The 14,536-nt window shown below is 42.5% G+C and overlaps 1 protein-coding gene across 1 annotated transcript in view; it reads left to right on the top strand.

Annotated features, from left to right (window-relative positions):
* Nucleotides 1-6,888: 6,888 nt before the first annotated feature.
* The window catches only part of LOC121287063 (transmembrane 4 L6 family member 4-like), a 29,092-nt gene continuing 21,444 nt past the window's right edge, over nt 6,889-14,536 (top strand). Inside the window, exon 1 of the mRNA XM_041204548.1 lies at nt 6,889-7,068. Within this exon, the coding sequence (XP_041060482.1) occupies nt 6,889-7,068 (180 nt within the window). The remainder of the gene's footprint in view (nt 7,069-14,536) is intronic.

The following is a 14,536-nucleotide window of genomic DNA, read 5'->3' as shown; positions in this document are numbered from 1 at the left end:
GGGTGGGGGTAGAGAAGTGGAGGGGGGGGTGGTGTGGTTGTAGGGACAAACAAGCAGTGATAGAAGCAGATCATCAAAAGATGTCACAGACAAAAGAACAAAAGAACACATAGGTGTTGAAGTTGGTGATATTATCTAAACGAATGGGCTAATTAAGAATGGATGGTAGGGCACTCAAGATATAGCTCTAGTGGGGGTGGGGGGAGCATAAAAGATTTAAAAGATTCGGGGATGGCCTGATGGTGTGAAAGTATTTTTTTTTTATGTAAATCTTTCTTTTGATCAACAGCACTGGTCTAGTTTGGACAGTGATCTGATTAAAGCAACAGGCTTGGTTGAAACATCTTTCCAACGCTCTGTGAAAGTTGCACCCCTGGTTTTAAATAACGTAAACGCCTTTGTTCATCACGGCGGCTGATAGTAAAACACTTTGATGAAAATCCTGAAACAGCAATTGCATTGCGAATAGAATGGGACGAAAGCACCCTCTAAAATATAAATTTGGTTCAACAAGCATGGCCAAGTGGGAAAGTTCGCCAAGTACACATTTACATTAATGAGCTTTAGGATTTTTTTAAAAAAAGATTGCGCTGAGTAGGCTTTTTAAAAAGCAAGACGGGTTTTCAGCTTGTAAATGTTGCGCTAAATTTGACTTAAACAATGGCAATCAGACCAGACTCACAGCAAACTCCCAATGTGGAAAGGATATAACTGTAGCGTTTGTGGGCGGGTACAGGTCGCTTCAGAGTCAGGAAGTATTCTCTGTTTAACTGTTCCAGGTCAGGGAACGCGGATTCGGAATAAACGATAAACAACTTCGAATATGGGAGTTCGGACATCGCATTGTTAGAGGAGCTGTTGTTTGGATCGGTTTAAAACCTCCAGCAGAGATTAAAGAGGAGTGTCAATGTCGCTGATGAAACAATTGAGCTACAATTCAGTCTGCACACACACAAACACACACACAAAACCAAAAAAAGCTTCTCTGCCGATTGGCTCTCCAACCTTTCACATCCTCAGATAAAAGCGAAATACTGCAGATTCTGGAAATCTGAAACAAAAACAGAAAATGCTGGAAAAATTCCCCAGGTCCGGCAGCATCTGTGGAGATTACCTCCTCACCTCCCCCTCCAAGGGCCCAAATACTTCTTTCAGGTGAAGCAGTGCTTCGCTTGCACCTCCTTCAATTTAGTCCACTGCATCCGCTGCTCCCAATGTGGTCTCCTCTACATTGGAGAGACCAAACGCAGACTGGGTGACCACTTTGCAGAACACCTTCGGTCTGTCCGCAAGCATGACCCAGACCTCCCTGTCGCTTGCCATTTCAACACTCCACCCTGCTCTCATGCCCACATGTCCGTCCTTGGCCTGCTGCAATGTTCCAGTGAAGCTCAAAGCAAACTGGAGGAACAACACCTCATCTTCCAATTAGGCACCTTACAGCCTTCTGGACTTAACATTGAGTTCAACATCTTCAGACCATGAACTGTCACCTTCATCCTCACCCCATTTTTAATTCCCTTATTTCTATATTCATTTTTAGTTTTTATCCACTTATTTTATTTTTAATCATTTGTCTGTGGTTTTAGACCCTTTTTATCTCATTTTCTATCCTTTTTTCCCCCACCCCATCCCCTGCAGGGCCATCTGTTACATGTTCCAAGTTGTTCTTTCACCCTTGTTCTGCAATAATCACATTCTGCTTTCTTACCTTTATGCCACTATTAGCGCCCTTTTTAGCACTAACCACTACCATCAACACACCCTTCGTCCTTCATGACATCTTTGTCAGTCCCTCCTTTGTCCCCACCTATCGCTGGCCTTCGATCCAGCTCCACTTGCCCCAGCTCCCTTAAACAGTATAAATTTCATCACTTTTCCACTTCTCTGTAGCTCTGAAGAAGGGTCATATGGGCTCGAAACATCAACTCTGTTTCTCTCGCCACAGATGCTGCCAGACCTGCTGACTTATCCCAGCATTCTCTGTTTATGTTCCACGTCCTCAACCGCACCTTGTAAAATCAGAAATCCCGCATGGCCCTGATATGATTTCATCCTTACTTTTGCTTTCTGGTGGAGTTGCCACCCCTCCCAGATTGCCCTGAAATTTCCAGGAAGTAAAGCTGAATCCCTTCCTGCGAGGAAGGGGGTGGGGCGGGGGTGGGGAGGAATAGGGGACACTCTAAAGTACTTCTTTCTCTTTCATCTTCTTTGAAAATTTTTGTTACATTAAAAAAATTACCGATGCAGGAAAAGGCTGTTTGACCAACAGTCAAGCACCATACAAACAGGCAATAGCCTGGTGACTTGTCAGTTGGCCAAACGTGGAAGGTGAGGGTGAAGGTAGCGTTGTGAGTGGAGTGGTTGGCGGTGGGAGGTTTAAGTGGTGAAGTCTCCTGGAATGCCGACAACCAGAGTTGGCAAGTCTGCGTGAAGCTTGGAGAGTCCCTAAAGCCTTCCCTCACCTTTATATTAAAGTAAACTCTGAAGGAGGATGAGCCTTCATGTAATTATCTGACCTAAAACAACAGGCAGACAAAAAAAAAATGCGATTTTTGCATTTGGAAAGAAAAACTTGTCTTTGAGCTCATTGAGTGAAAAGATCAGAAAGCACGAAGCAGCTTAGACCTTTCACAACCTCAGGATATCCCAGAGCACTTTACAGCCAATGAACTTTTTTGAAACAAAATCAAAATTGTGCAGATGCTGGAAATCTGAAATAAATACAACAAATGCTGGAAATACTCAGCAGGTTGGACAGCATTGTGGAGAGAAACAGAGCTAATGTAACAGGTGGAGATGACCTTTGATAAAAGCTTTTTTTGAAGTCTGGTTGTTCATTGTTGTAATGTAGTTAACATAGTTGCCAATTTGCACACCAATAGGTCCCTTAAACTGCAATGTGTTAATGGCCAGATACGCTTTTTTTTGGTGATGGTGGTTGAGTTACCTGTAGGTCAGGACACTGGAATGTCGTCACCTGCTTTTCTCCATAGTAGTGCCACGGGAATTTAATGTCCGCCTGAGACAGGGCCTTGGTTTAATCTCTTTTCCGAAAGATGGCAGCTCCCACATTGCAGCAATTCCTCAGCACTGTAAGTGGCAGGCTCGATTATTTATTCAAGCCTCTGGAGTGGGACTTCAACCCCCAACCCTCCGACCCAAAGACAAGAATGCCAGTGCTGAGCCAAAACCGATACATAAGACAAGAAAGAAAAAAGATGGACTACTGAATATTTCACCACTGAACATAACCTTAGAACCCAGATGCAAAACTGCCACAGATAAGTCGTGCAGATGTTCTATATCAGCAACATCTTTCTTCAAACCATGAATGTAAAAGTCAAATTCAAATTAACTTTGGACCTCCCTTGTTTAAAAAGAAATTGAAACCATTTAAGCCACTTTATGATGCCATTAATGCCAGCATAAAAAAGCTGGTAAAAACAAAAAAACTGCGGATGCTGGAAGTCCAAAACAAAAACAAAAACAGAATTACCTGGAAAAACTCAGCAGGTCTGGCAGCATCGGCGGAGAAGAAAAGAGTTGACGTTTCGAGTCCTCATGACCCTTCGACAGAACTTGAGTTCGAGTCCAAGAAAGAGTTGAAATATAAGCTGGTTTAAGGTGTGTGTGTGGGGGGCGGAGAGGTAGAGAGACAGAGAGGTGGAGGGGGGGTGTGGTTGTAGGGACAAACAAGCAGTGATAGAAGCAGATCATCAAAAGATGTCAACGACAATAGTACAATAGAACACATAGGTGTTAAAGTTAAAGTTGGTGATATTATCTAAATGAATGTGCTAATTAAGAATGGATGGTAGGGCACTCAAGGTATAGCTCTAGAGGGGGTGGGGAGAGCATAAAAGATGTAAAAAAAAAAAATTTTTTTTAATCTTTTTCTTTTATATAATGGAAATAGCTGGGAAAAGGAAAATCTATATAATTTATTGGAAAATAAAAGGGAAAAGGAAGGGGGCAACAGAAAGGGGGTAGGGATGGGGGAGGGAGCTCACGACCTAAAGTTGTTGAATTCAGTATTCAGTCCGGATGGCTGTAAAGTGCCTAGTCTGAATATTGAATTCAACAACTTTAGGTCGTGAGCTCCCTCCCCCATCCCTATCCCCTTTCTGTTTCCCCCTTCCTTTTCTCTTTTTTTTTTCCAATAAATTATATAGATTTTCCTTTTCCCACCTTTTTCCATTATATAAAAGAAAAAGATAAGAAAAATTTTTTTTTTTTTACATCTTTTATGCTCTCCCCACCCCCACTAGAGCTATACCTTGAGTGCCCTACCATCCATTCTTAATTAGCACATTCATTTAGATAATATCACCAACTTTAACTTTAACACCTATGTGTTCTATTGTACTATTGTTGTTGACATCTTTTGATGATCTGCTTCTATCACTGCTTGTTTGTCCCTACAACCACACCCCCCCCTCCACCTCTCTGTCTCTCTATCTCTCCGCCCCCCACACACACACCTTAAACCAGCTTATATTTCAACTCTTTCTTGGACTCGAACTCAAGTTCTGTCGAAGGGTCATGAGGACTCGAAACGTCAACTCTTTTCTTCTCCGCCGATGCTGCCAGACCTGCTGAGTTTTTCCAGGTAATTCTGTTTTTGTTTTTGTATAAAAAAGCTGGTGATCTTTCTACCTTCTGATGTATGGAGGAATGAAAATTCTTCTATATTTCCTAGAGAGCTAAACCATTAAAAGCCAATCCTCTTTCAGCAAGAAGCTACAGCACTAAACAAAATTTGAAGTGATTGCAGGTTCCTGTAACATATCTATCATATATTTATAAATATATGTCTATTTACACACCCTGTTTCCAGAGTTTTGCTTTTTGTTTTTGCTTTTCTTTGGTCAACTGTTTCCATTAATTCGTATGTTCACATTTAAAAGTAAGACTGCCTATGTAAACTTGTCATGCTGTGATTATATCTTCCCACCAGTGGTGACAGTGTAATGCCTCAATTTTGCAGTTACTCAGCTTGAACTGCAGACTAACTCCTATGCAGTATCCAACTCTACTCTCCATGCCAAGTTGCTGTGGGTATTGTTATTTAATTGTAAGTGTGGGCCCCACCATTTACACCACCCATGCTTATCATAGGCAGACACCTATTTTGGATAAATAGCATTTGCCATTACCAAAGGAATTAATTACAAAGACTTGTAAAATTTTACAAGGCTATGGGGAAAGGGTAGGTGGGAATGGGACCAATTGGACTGTTCTTTTAAATAGCTGGCACAGGTGCATTTGGCCAAATGGCTTCCTTCTGTGCTGTATCATTATATAATTCTATGGTTCTATTCAAACAATGTTATGGGTGTTGGGCTTTTTCAGGCTGTTCAATGAGTTCCTAGCATCTAATTTTCATACTTGTATTTAAATGCTGCCAATGTCCATTCTGTGTCTGTGTTAGTTTGAGCTCACATTCCCATTGTTAACAGTCACCTGTTTTGAACAAGAACCTCACTCACGGTTCTATTAACACTGAAAAAATCCCGTCCCTCCTGCTTTTTCCCAGCTCCCAGGCCATCACTCAGTGTTCTGGGAACATTGGAAAAACTCTCAGTTTAAAATCCCAGACAAATCACCTGTTAATCCCTTGCTCCATTAAATTTTGCTAACAAGAAGTGCAGGGATACAATTGGAATCCATTCAGCAACTTGTCTCCTTCTGCTTTCCTGTTTTCTCTGAAGGATGATGCACCATCCAACACTCTTAGTCACCAATCACATTAATATGCTTTACAGCCAGTCTTGAACTGTAGTCACTGTTGCATTGTAGGAAATGCAACAGCTAATTTGAACACTGCAGGCTCCCACAAAACAGAAGTGTGATAATGACTAGGTAATCTATCTTACTTATGTTAGCTAAGGGACAAATCTTGGCTAGGACACTGGGAATAATTCCCCTGCCAAGGGATCTTTTATGTCCACCTGAGATAGCAGATGGGGCCCTTGGTTTATCATCCCATCCTAAAGACAGCAACTCCGACAGTGCAGCACTTGCATTGTGCAATAGAATTTTTCGTATGATCAGGTTGTATCAGAATCCTCTGTTTGCTACTTTAACTGAAGCATTGATTATCCCACTAAGTTAATATCTTTGCGGAACTAGCACAAATCATAGGCTGATACTTTGCAGATAGAGGCCATTCAGTCATTGTGCCTGTGCTGGCTTTTTGAGAGGCATATCCAATTAGTTCCACTTTCTTGCGCTTTCCCCTTAGCCCTGTAATTTTCTTCCCATCAAGGATAGAGGAATTTCATCCACATTGTGGCTTAGCCTCAAACTTATCCGCTACATATTCTACAATTCTAGGGGTCCTGTCCTTAAATAGATAAAAGTATTTGACAAACCTTTTCATTTATTTGGTAAGGGAAGAGAGGCAGAAGATACATGCATAATTTTCATTGTGATGTCACATGCAAGTTTAGCAGCGCTGTGTTCCGAGATAAGTTGCAACACCACGTCATTGGTAAATAACTGAGAAAAGGCTGCCGAAATACTTCTGTGAAGATAGTGTTATCAGCAATGATGTTCATCATATTAGCACTGTTACTTAAAACACTTGAGGCAGTTAAGCTGCTTTATGATGTCAAAGAGCAGTTATGACGTCGGAGCAGTTTTTGTTGTGTCATAAAGAAATCAGTGCTTTCACTGTGGCCAGCCTACATCAGTTTATGCTTTGCTAAGGTTACCACAGTCGCTATCATGGTGTGCAAAGAAGTCTTCTTTGGCTAGAGCTTGCATCATGACTGTCCATCCCTACACATACTTCACCATCAGAGGTTGAGAAGAAGTCTTTCAACACAGCAAGGATCACGGACTGTGAGGTGGAAATTCCGGAGCCAAGATTGACCAGAAACCATGTTTTTATGCTCTGGAACGACTGCAAGATGTCTCGGTGTAATACTTCTTGGATTAGCTATTCTCTGTTTCTGTGTGAACGTATTGCTCTTTTTCCCAAACGGTGACACACGCTATGCTAAGAAGAATGTATCATCAACTGTGTGGTATTTGGGAGGAGTTATTGGCTCTGGAATTTTGGTAAGTAAAATTACATTGAATGATGGTCATTCCGATCGCTGCAGTCTCTTTTTCAAAAAAAAAGTTATACTTATAATTTTGGAGAGGTTTGAATATGCATGGCATTTTGCATGTGTGCCAAATTGCTGCCACATTTCCCCATATAATGATAGCTAATGCCCTTTAAAAACTAATCAAAATAGAGGATGCTGGAAATACTCAGTGAAACATTTTGGAACCCAAATATTTCCCTCACCACAGATGCTGCCTGACCTGCTGAGTATTTCCAGCATTTTCTGTTTCTATTTCAGATTCCAACAGCTGCAATATTTTGCTTTTGTATCAGCACCTTAAAAAGTAATTCATTGTGAGCGAAGGTCTTGGAGATGTTTCTGAGAGACATGATCAGGCGTTGTGTCAATGCAAGTCTTTTTTTAAACTTCAAGAATATTCTATAAATTAAGGGGACTGAGCTGCATTGTGTGTGAACACGGCCCTTTTTCTTCACAGGACTGAATTGAATTAAAGTTACCCTTCCCTGGTGGCAGTAAGGGTCCAAAGTGAAGTTAAGTTAAATAATCACAATCCAATTGGCAATGAATATGTCTCCATGGCACAAAATTGTGTAGAGGTTCTTATTGTCACTACATTAGAAACCCCACTCAGATAGACCACAGAAGTAACCAATGTAGGAAGTGAAAAGGCCAAATACCCAGTCATGGTTGCTTTTTTTATGTTGCAGTTATGATGGACCATGGGGAGGCGTATCTTATAACATAACAACAACTTGCAGTTAAAATAGCATCTTTAAGATAGAAAAGTGACCCGAGGCACAGACTAAAATTAACACCAAGTTGAAGACATCTGTGGGACTGGCTATAAATGTGGTTACGTGGGTGGGTTTTCAGGAGGGATACTCAAGGGGGAGAGAAAGAGGGAGAGGCAGAGGGATTTGGGGAAGATATTCCGGAGTTTAAGGTATGGCCTCCAAAGGCGAGTGAAGTGAGTGGGGATGCGCAAGAGACCAGAGTTGGAGGAATGCAGAGTACTCAGAGCATTGTAAAGCTGGGGAAGATTATAAAGACAGGGCAGAATGAGACCATGAAGGAACTTAAAGACGGGAATGAGAATGAGAATTTTAAATTGGACTGGGAGACAACATAGGTTATCAAGGAGAGGGGCAATGGGTGAGAGGGATATAGTGCAAGATAGGATATGGACAGGAGAGTTTTGGATGACTTCAAGTTTGGTAGGATGGGCGACTGACCAAGGAAGCATGAGAATAGTCATATCTGGAGATCACAAAATTTGGATGATGGTTTCAGCAGCAGATTAATGATATTATGGAGGTGGATGGGATATGGGGTCGAAAGTTCACCTTGGGATCAAACTGATGCCAATACTATCATAAATCTCTTGTCCATGTTTATTGTAATGGTGACAGAGAGGAAGAGAAAATCAGAAGAATACTCTCAGGCCCTTTTTCAATATCCTCATAATGACTGCCTTGTAACAGCCTTGAAGGACATCCCAAAAGGACTTTCAAAAGACATTTGACACTGTGCCACACAACAGGCTTGTGAGAAAAGTTATAGCTCAAGGAATAAAAGGGACAGTAGCAACATGGATACAAAATTGGCTGAGTAATAGGAAACAGAGGGTAATGGTCAATGGATAGTTTTCGGGGCTGGAGGAAAGTTTGTATTGGAGTTCCCCAGGGGTCAGTATTGAGACCCTAAATTTTCCTGATATATATTAGTGATCTAGATCTTGGTGTGCAGGGGACAATTTCAAAGTTTTCAGATGATACGAAACTTGGAAGCATTGCAAAATGTGAGGAGGACAGTATAGGATTTCAATAGGACATAGACAAGTTGGTGGAGTGGGCAGATAGGTGGCGGTTGAAGGTCAATGCGGAGAAGTGTGAGGTGATGCACTTTGGTAGGAAGAACATGGAGAAACAATATGAAATAAGGGGTACAATTCTTAAGGGGGATGCAGGAGCAGAGAGACCTTGGTGTATGTGTGCATAGGTCATTGCAGTGGCAAGACAGGTGAAGAGTGCAGTTAATAAAGCATATAGCATCCTGGGCTTATTAATTGGGGCATGGAGTAGAAGAGCAGGGAGGTTATGCTGAGCTTATATAAGACACTAGTTAGACCTGAGCTGAAGAATTGTGTATAGTCCTGGGTGCCACACTATAGGAAGGATATGAACGCATTGGAGGGAATACAGAAGAGGCTTACAAAAATGGTTCCAGGGATGAGAAACTTCAGTTATGCTGATAGATTGGAGAGTTTGGGACTGTTCTCCTTGAAGAGGAGAAGGCTAAAAGATTTGGTACAGGTGTTCAAAATCTTGAGTGGGTTGGATCGAGTAAATAGGGAGAAACTGTTCCCGCTCATAAAAGGATCAAGAATGAGAGGGCACAGGGTTAAAATGAAGTGTGGTGGAGGCAGGTTCAATCAAGGCATTCAAGAAGGCATTAGAAGATTATTTGAATAGAAACAATGTGCAAGGGTATGGGGAAAGGGCAGAAGAACGGCCCTAAGTCATAATGCTCATTTAGAGAGCCAGTGCAGACACAATGGGCTGATTGGCCTCCTCCTGTGCCATAATTCTGTGATTCTGTGAACAGCATACATAGTGACAATGGAACACAAGTGGCCCATTTAATTCCTTCAAGCCTGTTCCACTGTTTAATTAGATTATGACTGAACTGTAGCTTAGCTCTATCCACTTGTCCCAAACAGTAATACTTAACACACTTGTCTAACAAAGGTCTATTTAAAAGCTCACAGACACTTCCTCCTGCCTCCCCCTGGACCATGACCCTGCCACTGAACATCAAGCCATTATTTCCAGGACTGTCATTGACCTCACCTCCTCTGGAGATCTTCCCTCCACAGCTTCCAACCTCATAGTCTCCCAAACTCCGACGGCCCACTTCTACCTCCTACCCAAAATCCACAAACAAGACTGTCCCAGCAGACCGATCGTGTCAGCCTGATCCTGCCCCACGGAACTCATTTCTTGCTTTCTTGACTCCATTCTCTCTCCCCTTGTCCAGTCTCTTCCCACCTACAACCGCGATTCCTCTGACGCCCTACATCATATCAACAATTTACAGTTCCCTGGCCCCAACCACCTCCTCTTCACCATGGACCTCTACACCTCCATCCCCCACCAGGATGGTCTGAGGGCTCTCCACTTCTTCCTCGAACAGAGGCTCGAACAATCCCCATCCACCACCACTCTCCTCCATCTGGCTGAATTTGTTCTCTCACTGAACAAATTCTCCATAAACTCGTCTCACTTCCTCCAAATAAAAGGTGTGGCAATGGGTACTGACGCCGCGGTCCTAAGCTCTGGAATTCTTTTCTGAAGACTCTCCTTTCTACCTCACCCTCCTCCTTTGAGATGCACCTTAAAACCTAAATCTTTGACCACTGTGTTAAACATGCCATATAAGTGCACATTGTTGTTGTACAGATCAAAAGATCATGGCCAAATTCTGGTCATAATTCCAGGTGCCCTTGCGAAATTTGGCAAAGTGCAGAAGTACATTCTTGCCCATTGGATCATTGGTCAGGATCTTCTCATTTGTCCGGATGCCCAATGTTATGTCAGGCTTTCTTGCCTTTTGTTGGGATTATCAACCAACCTGTCAGAAACATACAAATCAATGTTATTACTAATTCAATATCCTTTTGCTTATAACCTGAAATATTTTTTCTGGTTTCTTTCAGTGCTTTAAAGGACTAATGCTCTCCTCCTGGTGTAGTATAAACAGATCCTAGTACCAAGGCATCCAGGCCATTAAATCAAAGTTTGTGCTGGTTTAGCTCATCTCAGGCATTTAGATTCTTAAATTGGCTTTAAGCAACCCTGGTCGAGGAAAGGGAAAATCTCCTATTATGGATCACTAATCATTGACTCTAGCTTGAGAGTACACATGTGCAGGCATTGGGTAAAGGCTGGGCTGGTGCCATTGCACTCCTACTTGCAATCACTACAATTAACCATGAGAAATGGCCAAAGAGGTGGCAGAGGGCAGGAGAAGCCTAAGGAACCATACCTCATTAAGTGTTAGGGGATGAAATTGGTCATTGCCATTAGCACAAAATGGTCTCATAGTAAATTGCTTTACACTGTACCTGATTTTCTATTTGGTTGAAGTCAGTGGTACAGAAGATCTGGCATGGTGTAATATGGGCTGATGATTTGTAATGAAACCCCTTTGTGCTACTGGCAAAGATCAATTTCATGCCCAATGTCTTCAAGAAAGAAAGGAAGACTGGGACTGGAAAATTAGGAACATAATGGTTTCAGATAAGGTTTTTAAATTTCATTAAACTTGCTTAACAATAATATTTAAAGTCTACACTTAGTGTCTTGGTTCATTGTTGACAATTACGCTGGAACTTGCAGTATGCATGCGCAGATGGCAATTAAATTTGCCTCTTCCAAGTTATCTAATAAGAACATTAAAAATTTTTTAAGAATAGAAGAAGGAAGGCTTTTAAGCTTAACCCGCCCTGTCCCTTTTCATACATCATTGGATATCAGGCATTTTAATCACACCGCCCTTGGTGGCCATGCCTTCAGCTACCTAGGCCCTAAACTCTAGAATTCCCTCCCTCTGCTTCTCTCCCTCTCTTTCCTTTAAAGCGTTCATTAAAATGTACCCCTTTGAGTAAACTTTTGGCCATTTGTCCATATGTCTCCTTAAGTGCCTGGGTGTCAATTTGTGTCTGCTAACTTCTCTATGGAGAGCCTTGGGACATTTGGCTATGTTAAAGTTGCTGTACATTGCAAATTGTTGTTGTTGTTAATTGTAGGAAATGTGTTGAGATGTAGCAAAAGCAAAGAAGCTTAGTATCACAGAATCACGGAGTTGTTACAGTGCAGAAGGAAACCATTCGGCCCACAGTGTCTGCACCAGCTCTCTGAATGAACGACTCACCTAGTACCATTCCCCACCTTCTCCCCGTAAGCCCTGCACATTCTGCCTTTTCAGATAACAGTCTAATTCCCTTTTGAATGCTTCAGTTGAACCTGCTTCCACGCAGAGGGAGGGAATTCCAGAGTTTAGGGCCTAGGTAGCTGAAGGCATGGCCACCAAGGGCGGTGTGATTAAAATGCCTGATATCCAATGATGTATGAAAAGGGACAGGGCGGGTTAAGCTTAAAAGCCTTCCTTCTTCTATTCTTAAAAAATTTTTAATGTTCTTATTAGATAACTTTTGGCCACCACACTCTCAGGCAGTGCATTCCAAATCCTAACCATTTGCTGCATAAAAAAGTTTCTCCTCCTATCACTTTTGTTTCTTTTACTAATTACATTGAACCTGTGTCCATTCATTCTCGATGCTTTCATGAGTGGGAACAGTTTCTCCCTATCTATTCTGTCCAGAACCCTCATGATTTTGAACACCTCTATCAAATCTTCTCTTAACATTCTTTTCTCCAAGGAAAACAGTCCTAACTTCTCCAATCTATCTTTATAACTGAAGTTCTTCATCCCTGGAACCATTCTCGTGAATCTTTTCTGCTCCCTCTCTAATGCCTTCACATCCTTCCTTAATTATGGCACCCAGAACTGGACATAATACTCTAACTGAGGCCAAACTAGTGACTTATACAAATTTAACACAACCTCCTTGCTCTTGTACTCTATGATACCATATGTTTTATTAACTTCTCGCTCAACCTGTCCTGCCACCTTCAATGACTTATGTATATATTTAGCCCGTCTTCTGGCCCTGCATCACCTTTAGAGTTGTATCCTTAATTTTATATTGTCTCTCCATATTCTTCCTACCAAAATGAGTCACTTCATATTTCTCTGCAGTGAACTTCATCTGCCACCAATCTGTCCATTCCACCAACTTGTCTTTGTCCTTTTGAAGTTCTACACTATCCTCCTCACAGTTCACAATGCTTCCAAGGTTTGTATCATCTGCAAACTGTGAATTGTGCTTTGTACACCAAGGTCTATGTCATTAATGTATATCAGAAGTAGCGAGGGCCCCAACACTGACCCCTGAGGAACTCCAGTGCAAACCTTCCTCCAGCCCGAAAAACACCCATTAACCACTACCCTCTGTTTCCTGTTGCTCAGCCAATTCTGTATTCATGCTGCTACTGTCCCTTTTATTCCATGAGCTATAACTTTGCTCACAAACCTGTTGCGGCACTGTATCAAACACCTTTTGGAAGTCCATGTACACCACATCAACAACATTGCCCTCATCAACCCTCTCTGTTACCTCATTGACAAAACTTCAGCAGGTTAGTTGAACATGATTTCCTCTTAAGGAATCCATGCTGGCTTTCCTTAATTAACCTGCATTTGCCCTCGTGAATATTAATATTGTCCCGAATTATTGTTTCTAGAAGATCCCCCACCACTGAAGTTAAACTGACTGGCCTGTACTTGCTGGGCTTATCTTTAGGAAGATAATTATGATTTATCTTAGCATAGGAAGGAGGTTAAAGTTGATCTTGTGTAGCTTCTAAACAGCCAGGTTAGGTGCCCCATTGGCAGAGAACTTGGTAGCCCTTTCTTATACCTTCAGCAATGAATTGTGTTTGGAAAAGGGAGGGTGAATTCTTCAAGTGAGGCAGAAATAAATTTTTGAGAAGTGGAGATGAATAACTATTAATTTATAATATAATGCAATGCTATTGTCTCTTTTTTTTTTACGGATAAAGATGATCTTTCCTGCATGGGTATTCTTGGAATTTTGGGATACAAATGAATGCACAGACTGTTGTGACTCCTGTCAATGCCCACCACTGTGCTGTCAAACATGTGACTGCCAGCAATGCCCTGAATGCTTGACCCGCAGCGCTTGTCCGACGTGTGACTGCCCGTACTGCCGGAAATGCCAGACGTGTGAACCTTGTCCTGCCTGTGACTGTAGACCCTGCCGTGATTGCCCTCCATGCCAATCCTGTGCCAACTGTGAGTGCCCGCGTTGCCGCGATTGCCAGACATGCAAACCTTGCACCACCTGTGAGTGCCCGAAGTGCCGTGTCTGCGAGGAATGCAAGCCCTGCGAGACCTGCGATTGCAAGCGCCTCTGTGAATGCCCGCCCTGCAGGCCCTGCGAGATTTGTAACTGCCAAAACTGCCGTGAGTGCCCGCCATGCAGACCCTGTCCCACCTGCCAGTGCAAACGGTGCAGCTGCTGCCCCGACTGTAAATGCAGACCCCCCTGTGAATGCCCGCCCTGCAGCTGCTGCCCTGAGAGTAAATGCAGACCCTCCTGTGCATGCCCGCCCTGCAGCTGCTGCCCCGAGGGTAAATGCAAGACCTGCTGTGAGAACTTTTGGAGATGCTCGCTCATTTGTGCATGCCTGGGTGCCGTCGGTGAAGCCTTTAAAAGCCTCTGTAACTGCCCAGAATTCTGCAGGTGCAAACCATGTATCAGGAATTTTCCGGTAAGGAATGCAAGCAGAAAGTTTAATATTGCAATTGTT

Source organism: Carcharodon carcharias, chromosome 2 (genome assembly GCF_017639515.1).
Source record: "Carcharodon carcharias isolate sCarCar2 chromosome 2, sCarCar2.pri, whole genome shotgun sequence".
NCBI lineage: Eukaryota > Metazoa > Chordata > Chondrichthyes > Lamniformes > Lamnidae > Carcharodon > Carcharodon carcharias.
The sequence above is the reverse complement of the archived record's forward strand: the minus strand, read 5'-3'. Positions and strand labels throughout refer to the sequence as shown.